Source organism: Patagioenas fasciata, chromosome 7, assembly GCF_037038585.1.
Source record: "Patagioenas fasciata isolate bPatFas1 chromosome 7, bPatFas1.hap1, whole genome shotgun sequence".
Taxonomy (NCBI): domain Eukaryota; kingdom Metazoa; phylum Chordata; class Aves; order Columbiformes; family Columbidae; genus Patagioenas; species Patagioenas fasciata.
In genome coordinates this window covers 37,524,937-37,545,487 of record NC_092526.1, presented here as the reverse complement: position 1 = coordinate 37,545,487, position 20,551 = coordinate 37,524,937, and the positions used below count along the sequence as shown (strand labels likewise).

The 20,551-nt window shown below is 41.0% G+C and overlaps 1 protein-coding gene and 1 long non-coding RNA gene across 8 annotated transcripts in view; one reads left to right on the top strand and one right to left on the bottom strand.

The window, feature by feature from the left end:
• The window catches only part of INO80D (INO80 complex subunit D), a 42,846-nt gene extending 30,320 nt beyond the window's left edge, over nt 1–12,526 (bottom strand). For 2 of the 5 annotated variants that reach the window (XM_065841385.2, XM_065841386.2), the window contains exons 1-3: nt 11,159–11,601; nt 3,835–3,930; nt 3,483–3,729 (exon numbers count right to left, since the gene is read on the bottom strand). In XM_065841385.2, the coding sequence (XP_065697457.1) occupies nt 3,483–3,700 (218 nt within the window). In that variant the 5' untranslated portion in view covers nt 3,701–3,729; nt 3,835–3,930; nt 11,159–11,601. The other 3 variants (XM_065841383.2, XM_071811464.1, XM_071811465.1) reach the window with 3 other exon arrangements.
• Nucleotides 12,527–12,829: 303 nt separating this feature from the next.
• LOC136103354 (uncharacterized) lies at nt 12,830–20,170 on the top strand. Of its 3 annotated transcripts, none has more exons than XR_011740103.1 (3): nt 12,830–13,063; nt 13,250–18,690; nt 19,301–20,170. It is a non-coding gene; the product is annotated as an uncharacterized lncRNA (long non-coding RNA). The 3 variants fall into 3 exon arrangements; XR_011740102.1 differs by lacking the exon at nt 19,301–20,170 and having other exon boundaries at nt 13,250–13,336; nt 13,838–19,234; XR_011740101.1 differs by lacking the exon at nt 19,301–20,170 and having other exon boundaries at nt 13,250–19,234.
• The last annotated feature ends 381 nt before the right edge of the window (nt 20,171–20,551 follow it).

Genomic DNA, 20,551 nt, shown 5'->3' with positions numbered 1-20,551 from the left:
AAACAGACATGACAAATTCAATGGATTTTTTTCCCCCCCCCCCTCTTATTCCAATAAAAAGAGGGGTTTGCTCAATGTGAATGCTGCCTTTACTTTGTTCAGAATTTAAATATTGCCACCTTGTGCTTGCGCAGGAGCGAGGATGTAAAACTGGCCAGGCTGTTTTCTTTGTGAAAACCAAAGAGAAAGCAAAACATAGAAAATGTGAATAAATCCATTAAAAGGCAATTAGCTTGCTAACATCATTTGAGTTCTAGGCTACTAAGGGTTTTGCTTGTTCATTTAACCCTAACAGCATCATTTGTTATATGGCAGAGAATAAAGCTTTGGCTCTTACAGCTGATCATACTGCATCACAGAAAGCCAACAATATCTTAATGCAGACATAGAATGGAGTTTTAGTTGGTCCTGACCCAAACCGGCTCCAACTTTATGCGATGTGCAGAGCCTGGTGCAGACACTGACTCTGCTGGAACCAGTCTAGAACCAGCTGAGTTAAGGCAATAAACTCTTTGGATGAGGCGTAAGGCCGGTGAAGGCATTAGTAGTTCTTACTCCATGGAGACAAATTACTGGGAAGACTGGAATAGCACCTGCAATGAGCACAGTTCCTTTCATATGGTTCTCACCCTATTAGAGTCAAGCTGGCCCTACAAGAGCCAATTCTGATGGCCCTGTCTTAGTGGCACAATTTGACATTTCTATAACTCATCTGTGAGTTACTCTCAGCTGAGTATCTAATTTTCACATTGAGTATCTAACACAGTTTTCCCCCCCACTTCCTTACTCAGCGCCATGCAACTGAGGTCAAATGCAGTCAGTACATAAGGTGAGAGCGGTGGGCTGATATCCACTAAAACTATCATAACGTGAGGCACACAAAGGGTGACAGGCTCTGATGGTTTCAGCTGGAAACCTTCCCAGATGACTGGAAGGGTAAGGATCCAGACAGCGAGGTTTTCCACCTACTACTGCGTTCTGCTTCCCAGCATATCCCCGACTGGTACCAAGTTCTGCCACTTGTTTAAAGGAAGATCCAAATAAACTGGAGAGCATCTTGCACATTAACAAAATATTTAAGGATTCTCTTGAAAGAGGAGAATTAGAGAGAAAATGGTGTTTAAACCAGTTAAATGGTAATAACCCTATATATAAAAGTTAAGCTGAACTTCATTATCCATGTGTGTATTTGGATAATAATTAGGAGATGTATTCAGAGGAAATACAGACACAGAATCCATGTCTGTATCATCCCGTGTATGTTCTTTAAAAAAAGAAGACAACGAATAGAGAAACTTCACTTCAAATCAGGCAATGAAGCCATGCACTATTAATAGGTTGAATTTGTAGTAGGATGCTAATGGTTAATAAGAAATCTCATAATATGGCAGCATATTAAACATCTTTGTGGCTGGTAGCATCTCATTTGTCTAGGGTCAAGTGATAATTTTTTTAATTATCTGTGGACAGACTATGAAGCTTTTGGCATATAACGCATGCGACTTGTTAAGACATTTTATCTTTAAAAGCATATAAGAAGACAGCTGTCAGAGCATCATACAGCCTGCTTCTGATCATGTACAGTTACATGTTGAAAACTGTGACAAAATGACCATCTGACAGTAATTTTGTACACAGAAAATTAAAAGCTACAAGTTAAGGACTCAAACATAGCAAACATCTTTATATCGAACGGAGTGTGAAAAAGATCTCCTAAGAAACAGATACAGGTTTTCCTGCCAAAAAATAAGTTTGGAGAAGGCAGAGTCTTATCATTAGCATTCATTAAATTTTATTGTTAAAATTCAACTCTGCCCTGAGAAGCAGTCTTTCAAAATATTCTTTCAAACTATCACATCTTCTCATTTGAAATTAAAAGTTTTTCTCCTTCAGGCACCTGCTGTCCTCTTCAAGTACTGTAATGTGACACTCACCATGCAATTGAATTATTCTAATATAACATACACCAGATGTCATGACCACACTTCACTTTAACTTGAGAAAAATCAAAAAGAACAAGTGCGAACTCAATTCAAGGTGTAAAGAAAAATCTCAAATTCCATGGGAACATATGAGACTTTAAAAAGCGTCATTAAGTACTATCATTTCTATTGTTTTTAAGTCTGACCCCTGGTAAACAGCAACTCTGGTTCAGTCAGCTCTTGCATTTGAAATTACAGCATACCATTTGCACTAACAATTTCCACGATCATTTCGGCAAGCTTATTTCCAAAGAGCCTCAATTGTATGGTAGCAAAGAAACAGTCACCGACTGTCAAATTATAGCTTAAAGTTATTCATCTCATGCCATTTGAGCGTTTGCCCTACAGCTTTTGACAAACATTCGTGGGGTTTTTTTTCCTCACTTCATCAGTCTCCTCAACTGAAATGGCAGGTGAAGTGCAAGTTAATTTAGAGCACGGTCCAACTGTTGTTTCAAACAAGAGAGGGAGCTGCGAGCTGAGGAAGAAGTTCTATGTAGGGCTCAGTGGGAGCACTGCTAATAACGCAAAAGGTTAGTGAACAGCAGCTAATAATGGGAAAGGTCAGTGAATAGTAGTTTGATTCTTTTTTGGCATATTTTGTTTCTATTTTAGGTTAAAAAAAATGGCTTGCAACAGAACAAGCCTCAGCTAATTATCACACACATTAAATAAATGCTGTGTTACCAGCAAAACCGGCAACAACGGCTGTGAAAAATTAAAGCAACATACAACTTGCTTGGACCAAAATAGCAGAATTTGCCTGCAACACCAACGAGACTGGTGTTCAGGTCTCAAAAAGCAAGGAGGAATGTCCTTGTGGTTACAGTATGGGCTGCAATTCAGGAAATCTAATTTGAATTCCCAGCTTTCCAACAAATTCAAGCACTATCTCTTGCAAGGCATTTAATACCTGGGCACCTTCACTTGAGCAGGGAGGGGGAGTGAGTTGGGGAAGCAAAGAAGAAAGGGACTGGACAGCACTTTCCCAGCTGGTTCATCTGTTCTCAGTATTTATTTTATTCCGGTAATACAAAACTACAGATCGGTACTAAATCACAGCCACTAAATTGTAATTCTAGATTTGACCCCATGCGTCACCACTGTCTAAGCCCAGAAAGTACGCATTTTCAACTGTTTGTCCAGCAAAAGTGGGTGGAAGTGTGTTTTCGGCACAGCTGGCCAAACCAGCAGGCATTTTTAAGAGCATATACTGCAAGTGACAAAGCAAATTAATTAGAACCGCAGGTATGAAACAGCAGGTTGGACCCACAGTTTGTAGTGAATTTGAGAAAAGCAATGAACTCTCCTGAAAACCTCCTTGGGAGTAAGTTACTGCCCCCTTTCTGAGTACTGCACTCCCCCAGAAAGGAACATCCTGGAATTCAACCCACTCAGGCCAGTTCCTCCCTCATCCTGAAACCAGGTAGCAACTTAAAAGAAAACTCATGCCTGTATCCCAGACACTTCCCGCTTAGCAGATGCGTAACCACAACTTACCTACGGTCCTCAGATTTGGGGATGGGGTTGGTGCAGCGTTGGCTGTTATACTTGGCCACATATTCACATTGCTTGAAGGGGGCGGTCTTGTCCTCCAGAACGTGTCTGATACAGAAGGCGTAGCCGTTAAGTCGCCTCTGCTTGCACAGTTTGGGGCTATATGAGCACAAGGGCTTATTGTCAACCTCAGAGAAGTGTATGTGTTTGCCTTCATACATCACGTGACTCTATTCCTTGTGAACATCAGCTGAAAGAACCAAAATATTAAGGTAAATCACATAAGGAAAAAAATTTCATTCAGTTGTAGGTTGCGTGTTTCATGTTGGCAGGAAAGAGGGACCCAAAACAATACCTGATTTTAAATCTTCTGGACCATATCAATGTTAAGAGAGAGCCCCAAGGACACCACTATCCTGGAATGATGACGAATCAAGATGATGCAGATTGTCTAAAGAAAATATCAAAAAGGTCAAAGTCAGAATAAAACAGATATTATTACTGCTTAAGTAGGCAGACAGATGTAGCCATGAAATCTGTAGTTCAGCTCGCACCCAATAAGCCAGATCCACTAGCACAATATGTAGTTTTCCATCAGTAGTCACAGATCTTTGGAAACACTGAAAGGAAATTATTGGGGAGAAAAAAACCAGAATTCTACTGCCACCACACCTAAATCTGTTCAACAAAACCCCGCTCATCTACCAGAAAGCGATTAGGAGCTACAGGTTGAAAAAGGTTAAGCATCAGATTAGATAACTTGCTTTCAAGAACCAAGATGAATGATGATTAACCCATCTGTTTGTGGAGGTTTTACTTCAAGTATCTTTGCTTACAAAAACGCTGGCAACTGTCCTTGCTCTGCAAAATTTTAAGTTCATCAGGCAGTGCGAGAAAGCTTTTTCAAAAAAGCTGTACCACACCTGACGAACAGTCTTCAGATCTTGTAGTTGCCCACAGCTTCTGCAAGCATCAATATACAGCCCTTCTTGAGGTCATCATGGTTCTTCAAGAGCTCTTCCTACCTTATTGTACTTATTTTAGGTAAATGCAGGCATCAATAATGTCAGAGGTGGTATTCCCATCAATGTCAGAAGGGTTGAAATGTCATTTCAGAGAGAGGTTCAGGGTTTTTTTTTTGACCCCTTAAAATAGATTCCTACAGTGCAACAAAATAACAAATCCATGCAATCACAAGGTACTTTTTCATTTCCTAACACTATGGAGTCTTTAGCAATCATCTTTAAAACAAACAAACCAACCAAACCCTCCACCCCAAAGCAGCTTCAAATAAAATTAACAGTACATGTATTCTGCAGCTACTTTGCTACACCCAGCTCAGACTGTAAAAGGCAGTTTTTATTCAGAAAGGCCATCCCGAAGCACTGGAATAAATTCTTTTGAACACGTTATATTCTGCACTTGGTTCAGTTTCATATGTGTTATATACCAAGCAAAGCAACGTACATAGAGGTGATATTCAGGAAATATGCAATAAACCAGAGGTATGTGACAGATGTACAGGTTACCACCCCAACTAACATGATTGTAAGGAAGGAGCCAGCATAGACTTTGCAGGAGAGACCAAGGTTCCTCTTGAGAAGGTACAAACCTGCACTTCCCACTGTATGAAAGCACCTTGAGAAATCACAAGTAGAAAATCAACTTTAAGTCGCCAGGGCAAAACAAAACACTCTGCCACAGCTCTAACAGTAAACTGCAGAACTCAGGCCTTTCATTAGCACATATTTAGCTGTAGAAGCAGCACAGAAGACTACTAAACATTTAAAAACATGCTTAAAATTCTCGAAACAGTTGGATGTGCACACGTGCAGCATACCCAGCAGACAGAATGAAGACACGTGCTATAAAACGTAACCGGCACAAGTGCGAGCAAACTGATTAATCATTTAATTAATAGTTAATCATTAATATTAAGGATGATTTTGTATTTCCTCTTTATACACATAGCTCCCTTTCCATGCACACACCCCCAGGGGCAAGGGCCTCCTGCTTTGCGGATCAACACAACACAAGCACCGGCATCTCATCCAGTTTCAATCACCTTTCCCAACTTCACTCAATGCAAGGAAGCACAGGAAAGTACGGAGCACATACTACATATATTGAAAACTAATCACTGACCCTTCACAACGCATCAGTACTAAGAACAAAAAAGTTTATTGTTGGCTGTGCCCTTCAAAAAGATTGAATGGGAAGAGGGAACTATCTCTTCCTTAGCATGCTGAGAAACTAATAATCCTTTCAGACATCTTTGTTAGTGCAGATACTGACTTTACACTTCAGTTTATCCAGCAACAACGTGAAAGAAATTCATAAAGCCCCTGTTGACATGCTCACTATGGGAGCTGTGACCTTGCTTTGGGAGACAGCCTCCTCCATGACTATGGCAGCAAAGGTAATCAAATGAGTCTTAACTAATTGCATCTCATACACACAACGAAGCTGACAGAAAGCCTTTTGCCCTGGACTTGGCTACTCTAGACAGCTAACCAAAGCTTGTATTTGGTGGCATATTGGACAGGTTGAAAAACTTGCACGAAGGAGTACATCTTGCAGTTGGGGTGACTCACGTGCTGTTCCATATTCCTTTCGGTTTTATTTACCACCTTCTTCTAAGTGACTACTATCATGCTTTGCACAGCTTTTGACGGATCAATGACCTTCTCCTCTTTCCCACAAGCCAGTAATATTTCTTTTCTGAAGGTTATCACGTGACAGACCAGAGAAAACAAGTTCCACAGGACAGTTCCAAAGTAAACAGTGAGAAATGCATACCTGGTGTGTCTCCGTTAAGCTGCTGTAAAGAAACCGCTCCACAGCTCCCAGCCACTATAATCCTGGATTTATTCTTGTGCCCCCAGTCTTATTTTTGGACTTAACTCATAATTAAGTCTTATTTTTGCATTTAACTTGACTGCATCAAGGCAGGCACATTATTTTACTTCTCACTTGTCTGTAAGATACAGGGTACAAGCACAATGCCATATGAAACATTTAAGCAAAAATACTGACAATAGTCCCCAGGGAAACCAATGAGCTTGAACATGGAATATTTGGGCCTATATATACACTATGAGAAGCTCATGCAAATATAATCACGTTAAAAAAACTGATAGGAATCAATTAGTGCAACTACAGTGCAATGAACAAAAAGAAAGGTAATACACCTAGCAGCCAATGCTCTATAATAAAAAAACCCTACAGCAACTCTCTCAAACTTGTAATTATATCTTTACTGGTAGATTCCGAAACAGAGTCCCTGAAAGACAGCAGAACTATGTGGATACACTGCCAGGATCAGAGACTTGAAGCTCTATTTAAGCTAAAAAGAGCTTTTTCTTTTTACTTCCATAGCATGACACATATATCTATAATAAAGACATTTAAGTCTATTGATTCCGATTTAATCTTATGCAGCATTTTATTTTGAACAAAACACACAGGAGTTCTTAAGAGAGTTTTTTTGCCGCTACATAAAAAGTAGCACAAGCATGGAATAGGCTCATGTCGCTTCACTGAAGAGAACTGAAACTACACTTTGCTAAATAGTGGGTGGGGGAGAAATTATTTTTGTCCCATGGGATTCAGTAAGAGATGACGGAAACATGGACTTCCCCTGGAAAAATCAAACACTAAAGCAGTTGTACTTCACTGCAAAAATACCAGGGTACAAAACTTTCTGGAAACTGTCTTGGGTTTTTCATTTATACTCTACATTGAAGCTGCAGAAAGGTTTAACAGAAACACAATTCACACCTGCATACACTCAAACTGGCTTTTGCCACAACCCATGAATGAGAAATCAGAGGGTGCTTCTTGAGGAACACAGATTTTTTTTTCCTTAAACAACTGCTTCTAAATAAAAGATTTCGAGTTAGTCAGAAGCAATGGGGCAAAAAAAGAGAAGCGAACTCCAAAATCTTACATCATTGCCAAATGATGTAAGACATGCCTGAGGGTTAAAAAGTCACTGTAGGGGATAAAGTGAATATAGAATGGCCATATACCACATCACACAATATTTGAACTGGGTGTACTCGATGAAGATAGTAAAGAGACTGACACAATACATATTAAAATAGTATTTCTTCCTTTTTACTACTCACTACTGCTGGAACTTGCTGTCACAGGAGGCTATGGAAGTAGACAGTACCATCAGGTTCAAAAAGACCATAGAAAAGTTCTTAGGCAATGGGAACATAGGTGATGTACCTGCCAGCATGCCTAGTTTAACAAATATGGATGTTGGTGAAGAGAAGAAAACACTAAGAAGTAGCTGGGCTTTCATGCTCTTCCTAAATAGCATCACTTACTCCTACTGCCCAAAACAGAACAGTAGGTTGGATTGACCCCGATCTGACGCAGCACAGTACTTCTTACGTTCTACAAGACAACAGAAGGTGGTTTGCAAAGTGACTGTAAAAGAAAAATAATAATAATAATAAATGAAAGACCTAAACACACGCAGGTACAGCTCCCAACTGCTTTTAATACCAGCAAGGAGGCCTCACCAGTTCCCTTGCAACACACACCAGCTCTAAGAGAACAAAACCATAGCTCTGCACTCCATATACCCTCTCCCATCATACAGAAATTTGGTACCTGACATCACCTTGTAGTCTACAGGGAAATTGACGGCCAAGTCATTATTAGAAAGCCAAAAGCATTGTAGCCCAAACACTCAACCAGTAATTTTGAGGAAACACCATGCTGAAAGTATTAGAATATTTTAAAGCATGTGGGCTGGATACATTCTTAAACATCTGCTCAGAATTTTACATTCAACATACGTAAGACCCTTTTAGGCAATGGAATCCCCAAATGTGTTGTAAATTGCAAGGCAATTACATGTCAGTGGTTAAAAGATGTATAATTAAGAGGACTGAGCTCAGAGCTTCACACATTGCATCCAAACAAAAGCCACGATTAAAGAGGTCTGAACTGTGTTGTTTTGCATTTGCTAATCCTAGTGCAGATTTCACATTAAATTGCTTGGTGTGTTCATGATGTCTCACAGACAAGGTACATATGCTTCCAAAATCACCAGCTTGGTGCCAGAAGTAGAACATGGATCTCCAAGAACCTCAGCTTTTCCACAAACACAAATAGCATAAAGAGCAGTTTTGCTGATGGCTCAACTTGACCAAGAAAGAACAATTCCCTGCGCTGCCACTGTCTGACCCTCTTGCTGAGATTAAACAGTAAAACAGATTTTTTAAGACGTTTGAGCAACACGGAATTTCATCCACTCAGAGATGAACAGAGACCATAAAATCATTGCACAAAAATTTGCATTTAAAGCTACCTTACAGTAAAACCTTTCAGTAGCATTAGTAAAAACTATATTATTAGAGACAAAGCAAAAACATTCCTTTTTTTTCTATTTCATACTAAGAGACCTTAGGCAACTAGTATGTCTCTTGTGAAGTGGTCTGTTCTACCAAGAGAAGCCGCACCACATCCAATTGTGGTTGACATCAACACCACAAACTTACAACTTCTGTCCCCGTTGTGTGATCTAACCAAAACTTTGGCTTATTTCTGCTCATTTAACAGCTCCATTCCCTACTACATGCAGCTATCAAACCAAGCCTGCTGCAATTCTGGAAACAAGAGTCTTTCTGTCAGTAAAAGCATCCAAATTGAGATGGAAAACACTGGGAAGCAACCGAAGTTAAGTATGAGAACTCCTGTTTATTAGCTACAGTACAATCCTTACTCAATAAGACCTCTGAAGAGCCACACACAACTCAAGGTTCTGCACACACGTGCAAGTACCTGATAGATCAAGGCACTTAACACATTAAGATCTTACTAGACATTTTTAGATACCACCTGGAACTATATTTTGGGCTATTTTTTTTCATATGTTAAAATCTACCCAGGAAGACAGCAGCAGCAATGTTGTCCTCATTCTGCCTTATCAGAAAGCTTTTTACTTCAGCTCTGCAAAAAGGCAGTTTATATTGCATAAGCATACATCAACAGAAAAGCAGCAGTATATCTTAGGCAATACTGGTAATACCAATTATTCTTCAGAATATAATGCAATAAATATAGAACAAAATTTAAATATTATACCTAATAATACTAACAACAGCTAGAGAGTTTATACATTTGTAAGAAGTTTCAATCAACAGCAGAAAACATAAGAGGAGGGAAAACAACTCATACTGTTCCAAAATGAAACAGATTCTTCTTTCCATTGATCTGATAAACAATACCTTAAAGAAAACACGACAAAGACACTCCAAAGCCTAAAAAACAACTAACATGTAAGACTCCAGGAATTTTAGAAACTCCGAAGGACTTCTGAAGAGAAAAGATGCTAAGCATGAAGATTCATAACTGTTGCTAAGAGCACGTTCCTATAGATTTCTATAACATAATTTCCTAAACATGGCTATTCCTGACCTAAGGTTCAAGACAGGCTCCATATCTTTGGAAGTTTGCTGAACACAGATTTCTTTATTTGAGCAGAAGGTCGCAGGCCCCAGCCCTGCAATCACATCCTCACAAGCAGATTCTCACGCTTGCACGGATGCACACATATTTCAGGGCGGCTACAAACAGACCCAGGTTTTGCCAGGGCAGCCTTCAGATCAGCAACAGAGGGAACATTCAGGCCACTGCAACCTCGCAGAGAGGTGCTGTAAAACATTGTATCAAAATATCTAAACCATGAGCCTGAGAAAAAGAAGAGACTAAGCAAACCACAGCATACCTTGCACCTGTACTTAAAAAAAGCAAGCTGCAAATCCAAGTCTTTTCTTTATTCAAGTAACAGATAACCTGTGTTTGCATATGAGGTTAAACAAAATACCTTAGTCTTATTTTAAGTCCCAATGCTGCAAAGACAAACAAGCTTATTACCACACAATACAGGAATATTATTCTTGCTTCAGTGGGAATACTCGATAAATAACATGAAGTAGTGCAGCTTCTCACAGAGCAGCCTTTTAGCAGTTATAAGCTATCAAAGTTTCAATATGGTATTACAATAAATTTGTACCTCCTGAGGATTTACCACACTGTGAGAATACAGTACATGCAACTCCACAGGACCAGGCCCGACGTGCAAATTCATTCACTCATCATAAAAATATTGAAACAACAAAATAACTCCCACCAAGTAAATTTCGGGTTGCTTTCTGTAGATGATTTAGCTTTACAATCAATAAATCTTGCCTGGTGTACGTATATATTAGAAACAAACCACATAAAAGGCTGAAGATGGATCCAAAAGTGTCACCAGGTTGTATGTGATAGCTTCATACCGAACAGGAGCGCTCCGGCCCATCAATCCGCAGCGATACCCAGCTGGTAAAGCCTTAGCGCGAAATACTGCCAGGGGTGCCCACGTTCAACTACGGGTGAATGATGCGTTGCCCTGAGTTTGCCTCAAAAACTGAGAACAGCCTTAAAATAAAACCTTCATTGTATGTTGTTAAGTAACAAAGTTAGAACTAACTATAGGTCTACATATTTTAATCATATGGCATAATAGAAGGCTTTAAGGTAAGCATTACTGTCATTTCCAAAATTCATTTGAGGTTACTTGTACAAAGATATTAGCATTTTGAGCTAAAAGACACATTAAGGAACACTTGACCAAAACTAGACACCTCCCACCTTAGAAACCAGAGCTACTTCACCTGTGCAGGGTGAAGCGCGTTGGTGGGGTTTCCACTGGACTCACTTCACAACTACCAGACGTTCTTTATCCCTGGAAAACAAGCATCCTTTCATTTTCAGTTCTGGGGGGGAAGTGGCACCTCACAGAGACCCCCCCTGTCCCAGTGGGCTTGCAGGGACACCCAGGGTCCCCCGGCAGGGACAGGACAGAGGGACAAGCCCAGTCCCCTGGCTGTTTGGGGGCTGCTACTGCCCCTGTCCCGCTGGTGCCAACCGGGGACAGCGGGGGCGGCTGAAGGACCCCGGCACATGGCGGGGTGCGAGGCCGAGCCAGCCCCTCGCTCCCTTCCCTCACCCCCAGCTTCGGGGGCCGGGACCCCCGCAACGTGCCGCCAGCTCACAGGGTGGGGAGGGCAACCCTGACGGGCCTCCCCAAACCGCCCCTCCACCCCCTCCTAAAAGTTGTGAGGCGAATCACCCCCCGCCGCCGGCCCGGCCGAGGGGGGACACCGGGCGGGGGACACCGGGCCGGAGGACCCGCGGCTGCGCCTCGGGGCGCCCCGAACACCCCCCCCCGGCCCCATCCCCAGGGCCGCAGGGAGCGCGGCGGCGGCGCGGGGGAAGGAGCCCCCTAAAAAAGCCGCCAAACTTTCCAGGCCGCGGCCCCGCACGCCCCGCGGGACCGGCACCGCCTCCGCCGCGGCGGCCCCGGACCGGGCTGGGGGACAGGGTGTCCCCCCGGCCCCCCCAACCACCGCCGCTCATTAAAAGTCATTTCGGCAAATTAATGCCGCCCCCAGTTCCCCCCTCCAGCCCGCGGCCCTCCTCGCCCCGCCGGGGTGGGGGGAGCGGGGGGAGCGGTCCCGGTCGAGGCGCCCCCGCCGCCTCCCCCCAGCCGCCAAGCTCCGGCGGCGGCGGGGCTCGGCCCGCTTTGGGCCCGGGGCCCGGCGCGGGGGGCCCGGCGGGGCGGGGAGCGGAGCTGCCGGGCCGCGCCGCGCTGAGGCCTAGCGCCCCCCCGCCCCCGTTCTCCCCCGCCGTCCTTCACCTCCCGGGCAAAGGCGCCGCGACGCCGCACCCCGACCCTCCCGCTGGGCTCCGGCCACCGTCTCAACCCCTTCGGCACTCGTCTCGGCGCCCGAAAGCTTCAAAAACCCCCCCAACTCCCCTCACCCCCCGCTGCGGCCTACACCGCCCCGGCCGATCCCCGGCCTCGCGTAGCCCCCTTCCCCGCCCGCCCTGCACCCTTCGCACCGCCTGCCGCGCTACGCGAGCCCGGGGATGCAGGCCGGGCCTGGCTTACCTTTCCAGCTGCTTTTTTTTTCTCCTCTCTCTCCTCTCCCCCCTTTCCCTCTGTTGGGCTGACAGATCAGAGTTTCCTCCCCAGCAGAGGGACTGGGAATGGGCTCGGGCTCTGTGCTGAGAAGCTGCTGCCCCCCTGGCTCTGAGAAGATCCTGCTTTTTGTAGGGAAAGAAGCTTTGGGGGCTCTTTATTATTTTAAAACTACAAAGTGCTCAGAGGGTAGGTGATTATTAAGGGGAATCCCTGAATATATTCTCCAGCAAAGAAGGCAGGGCTGCTGGGGCTGCTCAAGAAGAGAGCCAGCAGCCTCCTACAGCACCACTACAGGCACTGAGAGTACATAACATCAGAGCGGCTCCTCTGCCCTCCAAAACAACAACTTTCCTACCATCTTGGAGGTAGTAGAGAGGGAAAGAGGGAGGGGGAAAAAAAGTACAGAAGGTTTTTATAAAGTGTCAATTTGGAGGAGGGAGCCAAACGGCCAAAACCAATTTTTTTTTTTTTAATAATTTATGTGATTTTTATTTTAAATAAAAATGAAACGCAAAGGAGTGTGGCTGAAGAACTAATTTTCTTTATAACCCGTTAAGACCAGCTTTCTGGGGGAAAAAAAAAAATAAAGGAGGTACGGTAAAAATAGATTTTTTTTTTTAGTAGCTTTCTTTTTATTTAAAAATTTAAAAATCGGATTTTTTTCATACAATTTTAAAGTTGGTAACTTTTTTGTTGTTGTGTAATAGCTCTAAAAATTAACGCGTAATTGTGAAAGTAAGTGTAACTTTTTTTGGTACTTGTACTCTCCGTCGAACAGCTGAGATTGATGTGGGATAGGTTGCTGTGACTGCACCATCATGTCTTTCTCCCTCTCAAGACTTCGTAAATAAAACTGGATGTACAGGTAGGAAAAAAACAACTATATATACATATATATTTTTTTTTTTTTTCCTAGAGTATGCCATGTAGAGAAGCTATGGGGGATTTAATGCATAGGGGTGGAACCCATGATATATATCTGAGAAATTCTGCTAATCTGTCATAAATTTAGCCTTGTCTGCCTCTCAGGATGGGATGTGAAAAAGTAAAGCTTATGGCAAGAAATTTGGAGGCAATAGTCGAGTTTTGGTTTTAATGTTTTCAAAGCACTTTGCAGCCTTCTAAAATCTGTTTTGGTTATTTTTAAGTTACTGTTGTGATTCGGGGACCTTTGTTTGTTGTATTTATGAATACTGTTATTCCTGGCTTCTTTACAGAGTTAAGAAATGCTATTAATTTATACTACTGTATCTTGTAATATAAAATAGGCATTGTGTTTTTCTTTGTTGCGGATGTTTTTAATGGCCTGTAAAAATATATATGAAGTGCTGTCAAAACAATGTGATGTGCTACGGTGTATCTATAGGTGAAGACACTGATCACTGTATTCAGCAGACCTGTGATAATGTTTCTTGCAGCAGGATGAGAGATGAACTGCAAAGAGGCCTTTTTATTTGTCCTGAAGGAAGAGGAAATCATTAGGAAACTAATGAGCTATGCATTAAAGTATTTAAGTTTTTTCTGTTGTAAAAATTATTCAAGTGGTATAGGCTACTTGAAGTGCAGTCAGATGAATGCAGGTGTTGAGTTACTGAGGGTGTTATCAGTCTCTCCCCTTCCTCTGTCAAATCTAAAATGTGTTGGTTTAGCTCAGTTGCTGTAACCTTAAAAAAAAAAATCCTGAATTTAGAGACATTCCCTTTTCAAAACACATTTTCTGAGCTTGCCTACCTAGTCTAGTGAGCGTAGTTTGTGTTTATAATGGGGGTTTCATTTATGTAAATTAGTTTGAATTAAAGTATAGTTAAAAGTCAGCTGGTCTTTGCGTCAAACTGCATGTTTTTTGTTCAGCAGGATTTTTTTTTAATTATGGTTAGTCTACCTAGTACATTTTAATAATCCAGAGTGTTGTATTCTGTGGAGTTATTGCATAGGAGGTGTTTTCTTGTATCAGATTATTAATCCATTAAATGCATTATTCTGCTCTGATATTAGAAAAAATAAAATATGTTCCTCCTATATCGTATTTGAAAAGATTTTGTATTTTGTTCAGAAGTAATGCAATAATTAGGGTACTTCATTACCTCACCAGTCATTGTGGGCTTTGGAGCGTGAAGTATAATGATTCTTTTTGTAAGACTTTTTTATAAAGAATACTCTTATATTCTATATCTAAAATTAATTACAGGAATGACAAGGATTACAAATGTTGGTCATAGGTAGGATGATTTTAAAAAACCCTTTTGAAATTATTTAATTTATTGAAATCAGTGGATTCAGAAATTCAACAAATGCAGCATAAACTAATATTTCCATTTCTTTTATTCTAAATAAATAAAGGACCAAATTCTCAGACCTTGGGTTTGCAAGTTCTTGATTCGGAAGTGTCTGAGGAATTATTCAGTACTTGTGTAGAGCTCGTTACCGAGTCCACAGGGCTTTGCTAGAGTTGCAAACTCAAGTTTCTGCGCTAAGTGATTTCTTGTATCCAGTGTTGTATTAAATGAGACCATTGCCACTTTTGCCTGTAATTCAGTAGCTCAGTATAATTCAACTATAATTCAATTTAGTTCTTTTTACTGCATTATGAAGGCATTTTTAGTGTTTTAGGAAGAGAGGCGTTCCATGAACAACAGAGCGTTTCTCTGGTGTTCTTGTACGTCTGTGCAGCACACTGAGGGGTAACTTAGTATTTTTTTAAATGGGATGCAGATGATCCAACATGTTAACAAAATGGCTCTGAAAGCACTTGAGAACCTGAACACAGGAACAATATTAAACCCTTTCTTTGGCTTATGTGCTTGGCTTTGCAGATACCGACTTTAATCGGATTACTTGCATGCCTAAATTTAAACACGCACCATAGTAGTATTACACATTTTGGTGACATCCTGTGATTTGTTTGATATGTGTTAATTGCGAAGCCAGAAGTTTAACGCTGAGGGAAGATTTTAAATCTAGACTGGAACACAAAAACTGAAATGGGATATTTTTAGTTTCTTTTACAAAAAAAAAAAAAAGGAGGACAAAGAGGAAAAAAATAACTAGATCTTAGTTATATGGACTGTTGTGTAATAATTCAACAGAGAAAGTAAAATCTGTGTGTTATGGATGGAGAAATTTATTTAACAAAACTGCTTATTTACCTGAGAGGATTAAAAGGATTCTCTTTTTTAGTAACTTACTGAAAATTGGAAATACTATTTGAATTGTTTTGCTGACAACAGAACGTTACGCAGTAACACCCTAAAGGAGCGAAGTCTGCTAACTTTAGTAATGTGAAATTAAAAGAAATATGAAAAAAAAATTATTTTTAATCTTATGGACAAGACTCTTTAAGTTGGGAAATGCATAATTTTGATAGAGCAGAGCAGTGCTGATGTGTCTTACTGGTATTAGTAGTGAGACAGATGCAGTGACATAAAATAAAAACCAAAATTATGATTAGACGTATTCTTCTAAGCAGTGCCTTGAGCAGCAGCTTTACGTGGTATTGGTTCATTTAATTGTGGTAAGTTCTGGGGTCAAGCTAAGCATTAAAGCCCAGCCTAACAGTATTACTGAAAAATGCTTATTCTTATTTTTCAGCAATTCTTTAACATGGAAATTTTATTGCAGTGGTTGTCTGAACTTGAGCTCCCCTGTCTGCTGCTGTAGTATGTGTTTGATAACCAACATGCTTTTTGCCACTTTTCCAAACCTCGGAGTCCCAATACTGAAAACATTGTCTACCATCTGGGGACTTTTCTTTATTAAATACACCCAAGTTATGGCATAAATTCACCTGCTAAACTCCATCAAACCCATGTTTTAGTGGAGACAGCTAAAAGTAGAGGACAAACCATAAGTAGAACAGAGTAACTTTGCTTTACTTCGTTTAAAGTCATCAATGCGAGCGGAGCAATACAAAGTAGAGATGATTGGCCTCGTTTTCCTGGGCGTTAGGGGCTTCATTAAACCTTTCTGGAGCAACGGGAATTTTGATGTGGATTTCGGTAGTGTAGTTGCAGAAGTATTTAACCAATTGGGAGTAGACGTGTGCTCGCTATTGCATGATAATATAATTAATTGATAGCAAACTGTACTGAAAATAGTAATTAACTAAGTCTTAACTAATCTGTTCTTCATTATCAATGTGTATTTTAATCTCCTTGAAATAAATGGTATTGTCTTCCTAAAGCTCAGCAAAAAGAAAATAATAAGACTATTAATTGTGGGAAGGTTGTCCAGCGTACATGATGGGCATCTGTGGAGATTTCTTTAGCTATTTAGCTTCCCATTTTACTGGGAAGCCCACTGTTAATTCAAAGTATACTGTTGTATTTTTATGGTCTGCTTCTGTCTATTGCTACTTCATTCTGCATTCAGGTTTGAGTGGGTTTTGGTCATCACTGCAAATTGGAAAGATGAGGATTCCCACTCTGGACCAAATCAGTGAGCTCAGTCTTCTGTGAGCAGCCAGTGTAAGATGCTTAAGGTGTGGAATATCCTGCGATGGATAATTCAGAAATGAAAAGCATACAGGACAGAATCTTTCAAAAATAGTTGGAGTTGAGCTAACACCAAAGCATGAGTCTTAATTAGTGCCCAGGGTCGTGAGATTCCTGTGAATTTTGAAAGTTATTTGTTATACACGAAGCTTTTTGCTCTTAGTACATTTCCTTTGGATGCATGATTCTAATCTCTGATCCACTGCAAACATAGGCAGAGGTGTCCAGAAGGTGACAAGAAATAAAATTATTGATTGGTAGTATTATTTAAGTATATTAAAAATTCAGTATTAGCATCAGAGTGAAGAGATGTCTCTACCAGCTGTTAAGTCTTACTACACAAAGAGGCCTCAGTCTCAGTAGGGGATACTCAGGTACTTTGGGACATGTTGCTGACATCATATTCAGCCAATATTTATTACTGTAAAATGTCTTTTGGGTGAAACCTTATGTGATGGAGAAGACCATGACTGGTATAAACCCCTACACACAGCAAAGGGTTCAGTGTTTCTTTCTGAATAAAAGTTTTCCTTGTGATTCTCTGCAAACTTCAGTATTTCATTCCCTGTGCCCATTTGACATTTTATGACTAATAATAATTATCTGTTAATATCTATTGATAGATGAATAATAGGTTATTTAAGTTTTTAAAATAGGAATTTAAAAACTGCTTCTTGAGCAAGACAACTTCTCAGTTAACTTTGGGAGAACTTATCCCATATAACATGATGAAAAGCTTACTTCACTTGTCAGTGTGGTCCTGAATTTTTAGGTGCTGAGTTATTGCTACTTTTTTCTCCATGATGGTAGTGACAATCAAGTCATCATCACTGAAGGTTATTTCAACTAACTGCTTATTCGAAGGACAACACAAAAAATCATTATGAAGAGACTGTCTTGTTTGGGGAGAGGATGTTTTGGCTTAGAGTGGTTTTTTGAGCAGCAGGTGTGTGAGGACAGGGATGGAGATGAGGTTTTATTCCCTTTTCTGCTTAGAATTAGATTGATACCAGGCTGCTGCTCTGCTTTTTCTTTGGTTCTATGAATCTGAGCTTATTTTCTATCAGCTTCAACAGTAATGTACAGCACATCCCCAAGCAGATTGTAGCCACTGTCTTGCAAGAATCTGTCAGCCTCAGAGAAGCATCCATCCCAAATATTTTACTTCCTGGGGAAATGCTACAGCCACTTCCTTTTCTGCCTTGGGTCATGCTTCAAAAGACATTAAAAAAAGACAGCTACAACTATTTTTAGGAATGCCCTAGTTCTGGTGGCTGTTTCAAATCTTGCTGAGAGCATACCTCAGTTTGACTTGACTTCCATTTGGGACCACACTGTCTGGTTTCTTTTTACTGAAGCAGCTCTCTGAATTGGCCAGGGTTTAAAGCAGTCTCCCCTGGAACAGCAGGGATGTACCCATGGGATGCTGGTACTTCCAGAAAGGTGGCTGTTGAACAGGGGTTTTATTAAAAAAACGGTTTTTTGCTTGTTTTAAAATCACAGCTTTACACTGAGATGCTTAAATCTGCCTGTGGTATTTTGATAAAGTTTATTTCTCCTTATTCTGACTGCTGGTGTTAACCTGGCTTGAAAATATAAGTGTTTAGTAGGGCTTTACCTTGAATTAACTCACCCCTTTCCTTCTCCACTCCCCACAGCCTTCTGCTGAAGACAAGACTACATGAAGGAAAGGTTTGATCTAAGCCACATTGGGGTTAAATGCTCACATGTAAGAGTTAATGTTCACGCAGTGCTGCATTGCGAGGATATGTAATAACTAAACCCATCCATCTCTCTCCCAGACACATACCTGGTCTTTCTCATGCTATTAGTGCAGGCAGCAGTGTAAATAAGCAGTGAGATGAAGGTCACTGGACCGTAACTGGTGATGCAGCCAGTGAGAAATTCTGCCAGTTGACCACCAGGTGGTAGTAGGGCTGCATCTGGGGAATTAAATCTCCCTCCACTCTGGTCTTCGCTGCTTTAAAGTGAAGTACAATCAATCCCCTGCCCAGCTCCCTGCAGCCGCCAACATTGCATTTGGAGGCTCCTGCAGCAGCAGAACTGACTGCTCAGGCCATGTATCACCTACTCTGTACTTCACAGTCAAGAACAATACTTGGAGCACATCCATCTCCCATCATCCCAGCTCTTCACTGCCTTCTTCCCATAATGTTCTGCTTTAATCTGAGGTCACAGCTTCAGAACCACCAAGTAGCAGCACTAATTGTTAACTTATTTTTTTAAATAAACAGAAATAAGTTGTGTGAATAGCCCTGTTTCTGTAGATTTCTGTTCTGATGCTTTGCCGAGGTTACATCACCTCCTTTCTTTTGCAGACCACGACTCCCCTTTTATCGCTATCTGGGCAAAAGTACACTTGAGCACTGACTGTCCAGCCACCAGAACAAACAGAAGAGATAGGGGAAGGGCTACACCATAAACTTGGTGAGAATGCTAACATAGATTGCTCTTTACCATGTAGTTTCCAACAGTCACATTTGTAGAGAGCTTTGTTGTTATTATCAAGTTTGGCTGAAAAGTTCTAGTTAGGTGGGGAAGAGGGTAAAAGCAGGACAGACAGCACATGGAGTTGTCCTTTTGTCTTTCAAGATAAGGACTTTTTGAATGGAAATAAGGATCTTCTATATACACTAACTGAAGGATGCAGAGCTTTCAGAAATATAAAAAGTAATGTGTGCCAGAGCTCCCAGAGTTAAATAATGCTGTAATACTTCAGGCAAAAAGTGTCCTTTGCTAAAGCTTCTGAACCTTTATAAATGTTGAAGAAGTGATAACTGACTTGTTCCACAGCTGAAACGATTCATCTGTGTTTGTACAATGTGGATTTTCAGGAAAAAAAAATAAGGTTTTCATCCTAGGAACCTGAGAAGCAAATGTTTTAGTGAATACAGGATTCAGCTACACCCTTTGCTCTTAAACCTACCAACTGCCTTGCTTTGGCTTATGTTCTCACACACATTCTTCTTTTGCTACGTCCCTGCCATGAATCCCGCATCCTCCCAGCATTCCACAAGGACAACAGGAAGCTTTTGGGCTGTACTTGGACACACGTGGACATACACACTATGAAATCCTGTGAACTACCACATTAAAAATACACTGCAGTATTTCCAGATGTCTCCTTAACATGCATAGTATTATGTTTGAATAAAGCAAATAGTTGTCTTCATTTTGTACCACCAGAAGAGCACCATTCTCATGCAACTCAGTATTATTTCCTCATGCAAAATTAATTTTTTTTTAAAGAAAGCGTTGGCTTTATGATACTGTTCTCATTTATATGATTCCTGGAAGGATTAATCTAAAGCTACATTATATACAAACTTACATTAACCAACATAATAGAAAGTCACTGTTCCAAAGTAATACTAAAGCTTTAAAAAAAAACAACAAAACCCACACAAGCCCGTCCCCCACTTTGCTATAAAAAGATCAGTGCACAGAGAAGCTATTCTTAGATCTTTATGTTTCTGCTAGAGCAGTGGTGTTTTGACTCAAAAGAGGGACAAGTTGCTCCAAAACTGGATTATAAATAACACGTTCACACTCTTGCCAGTGCTTAGGAT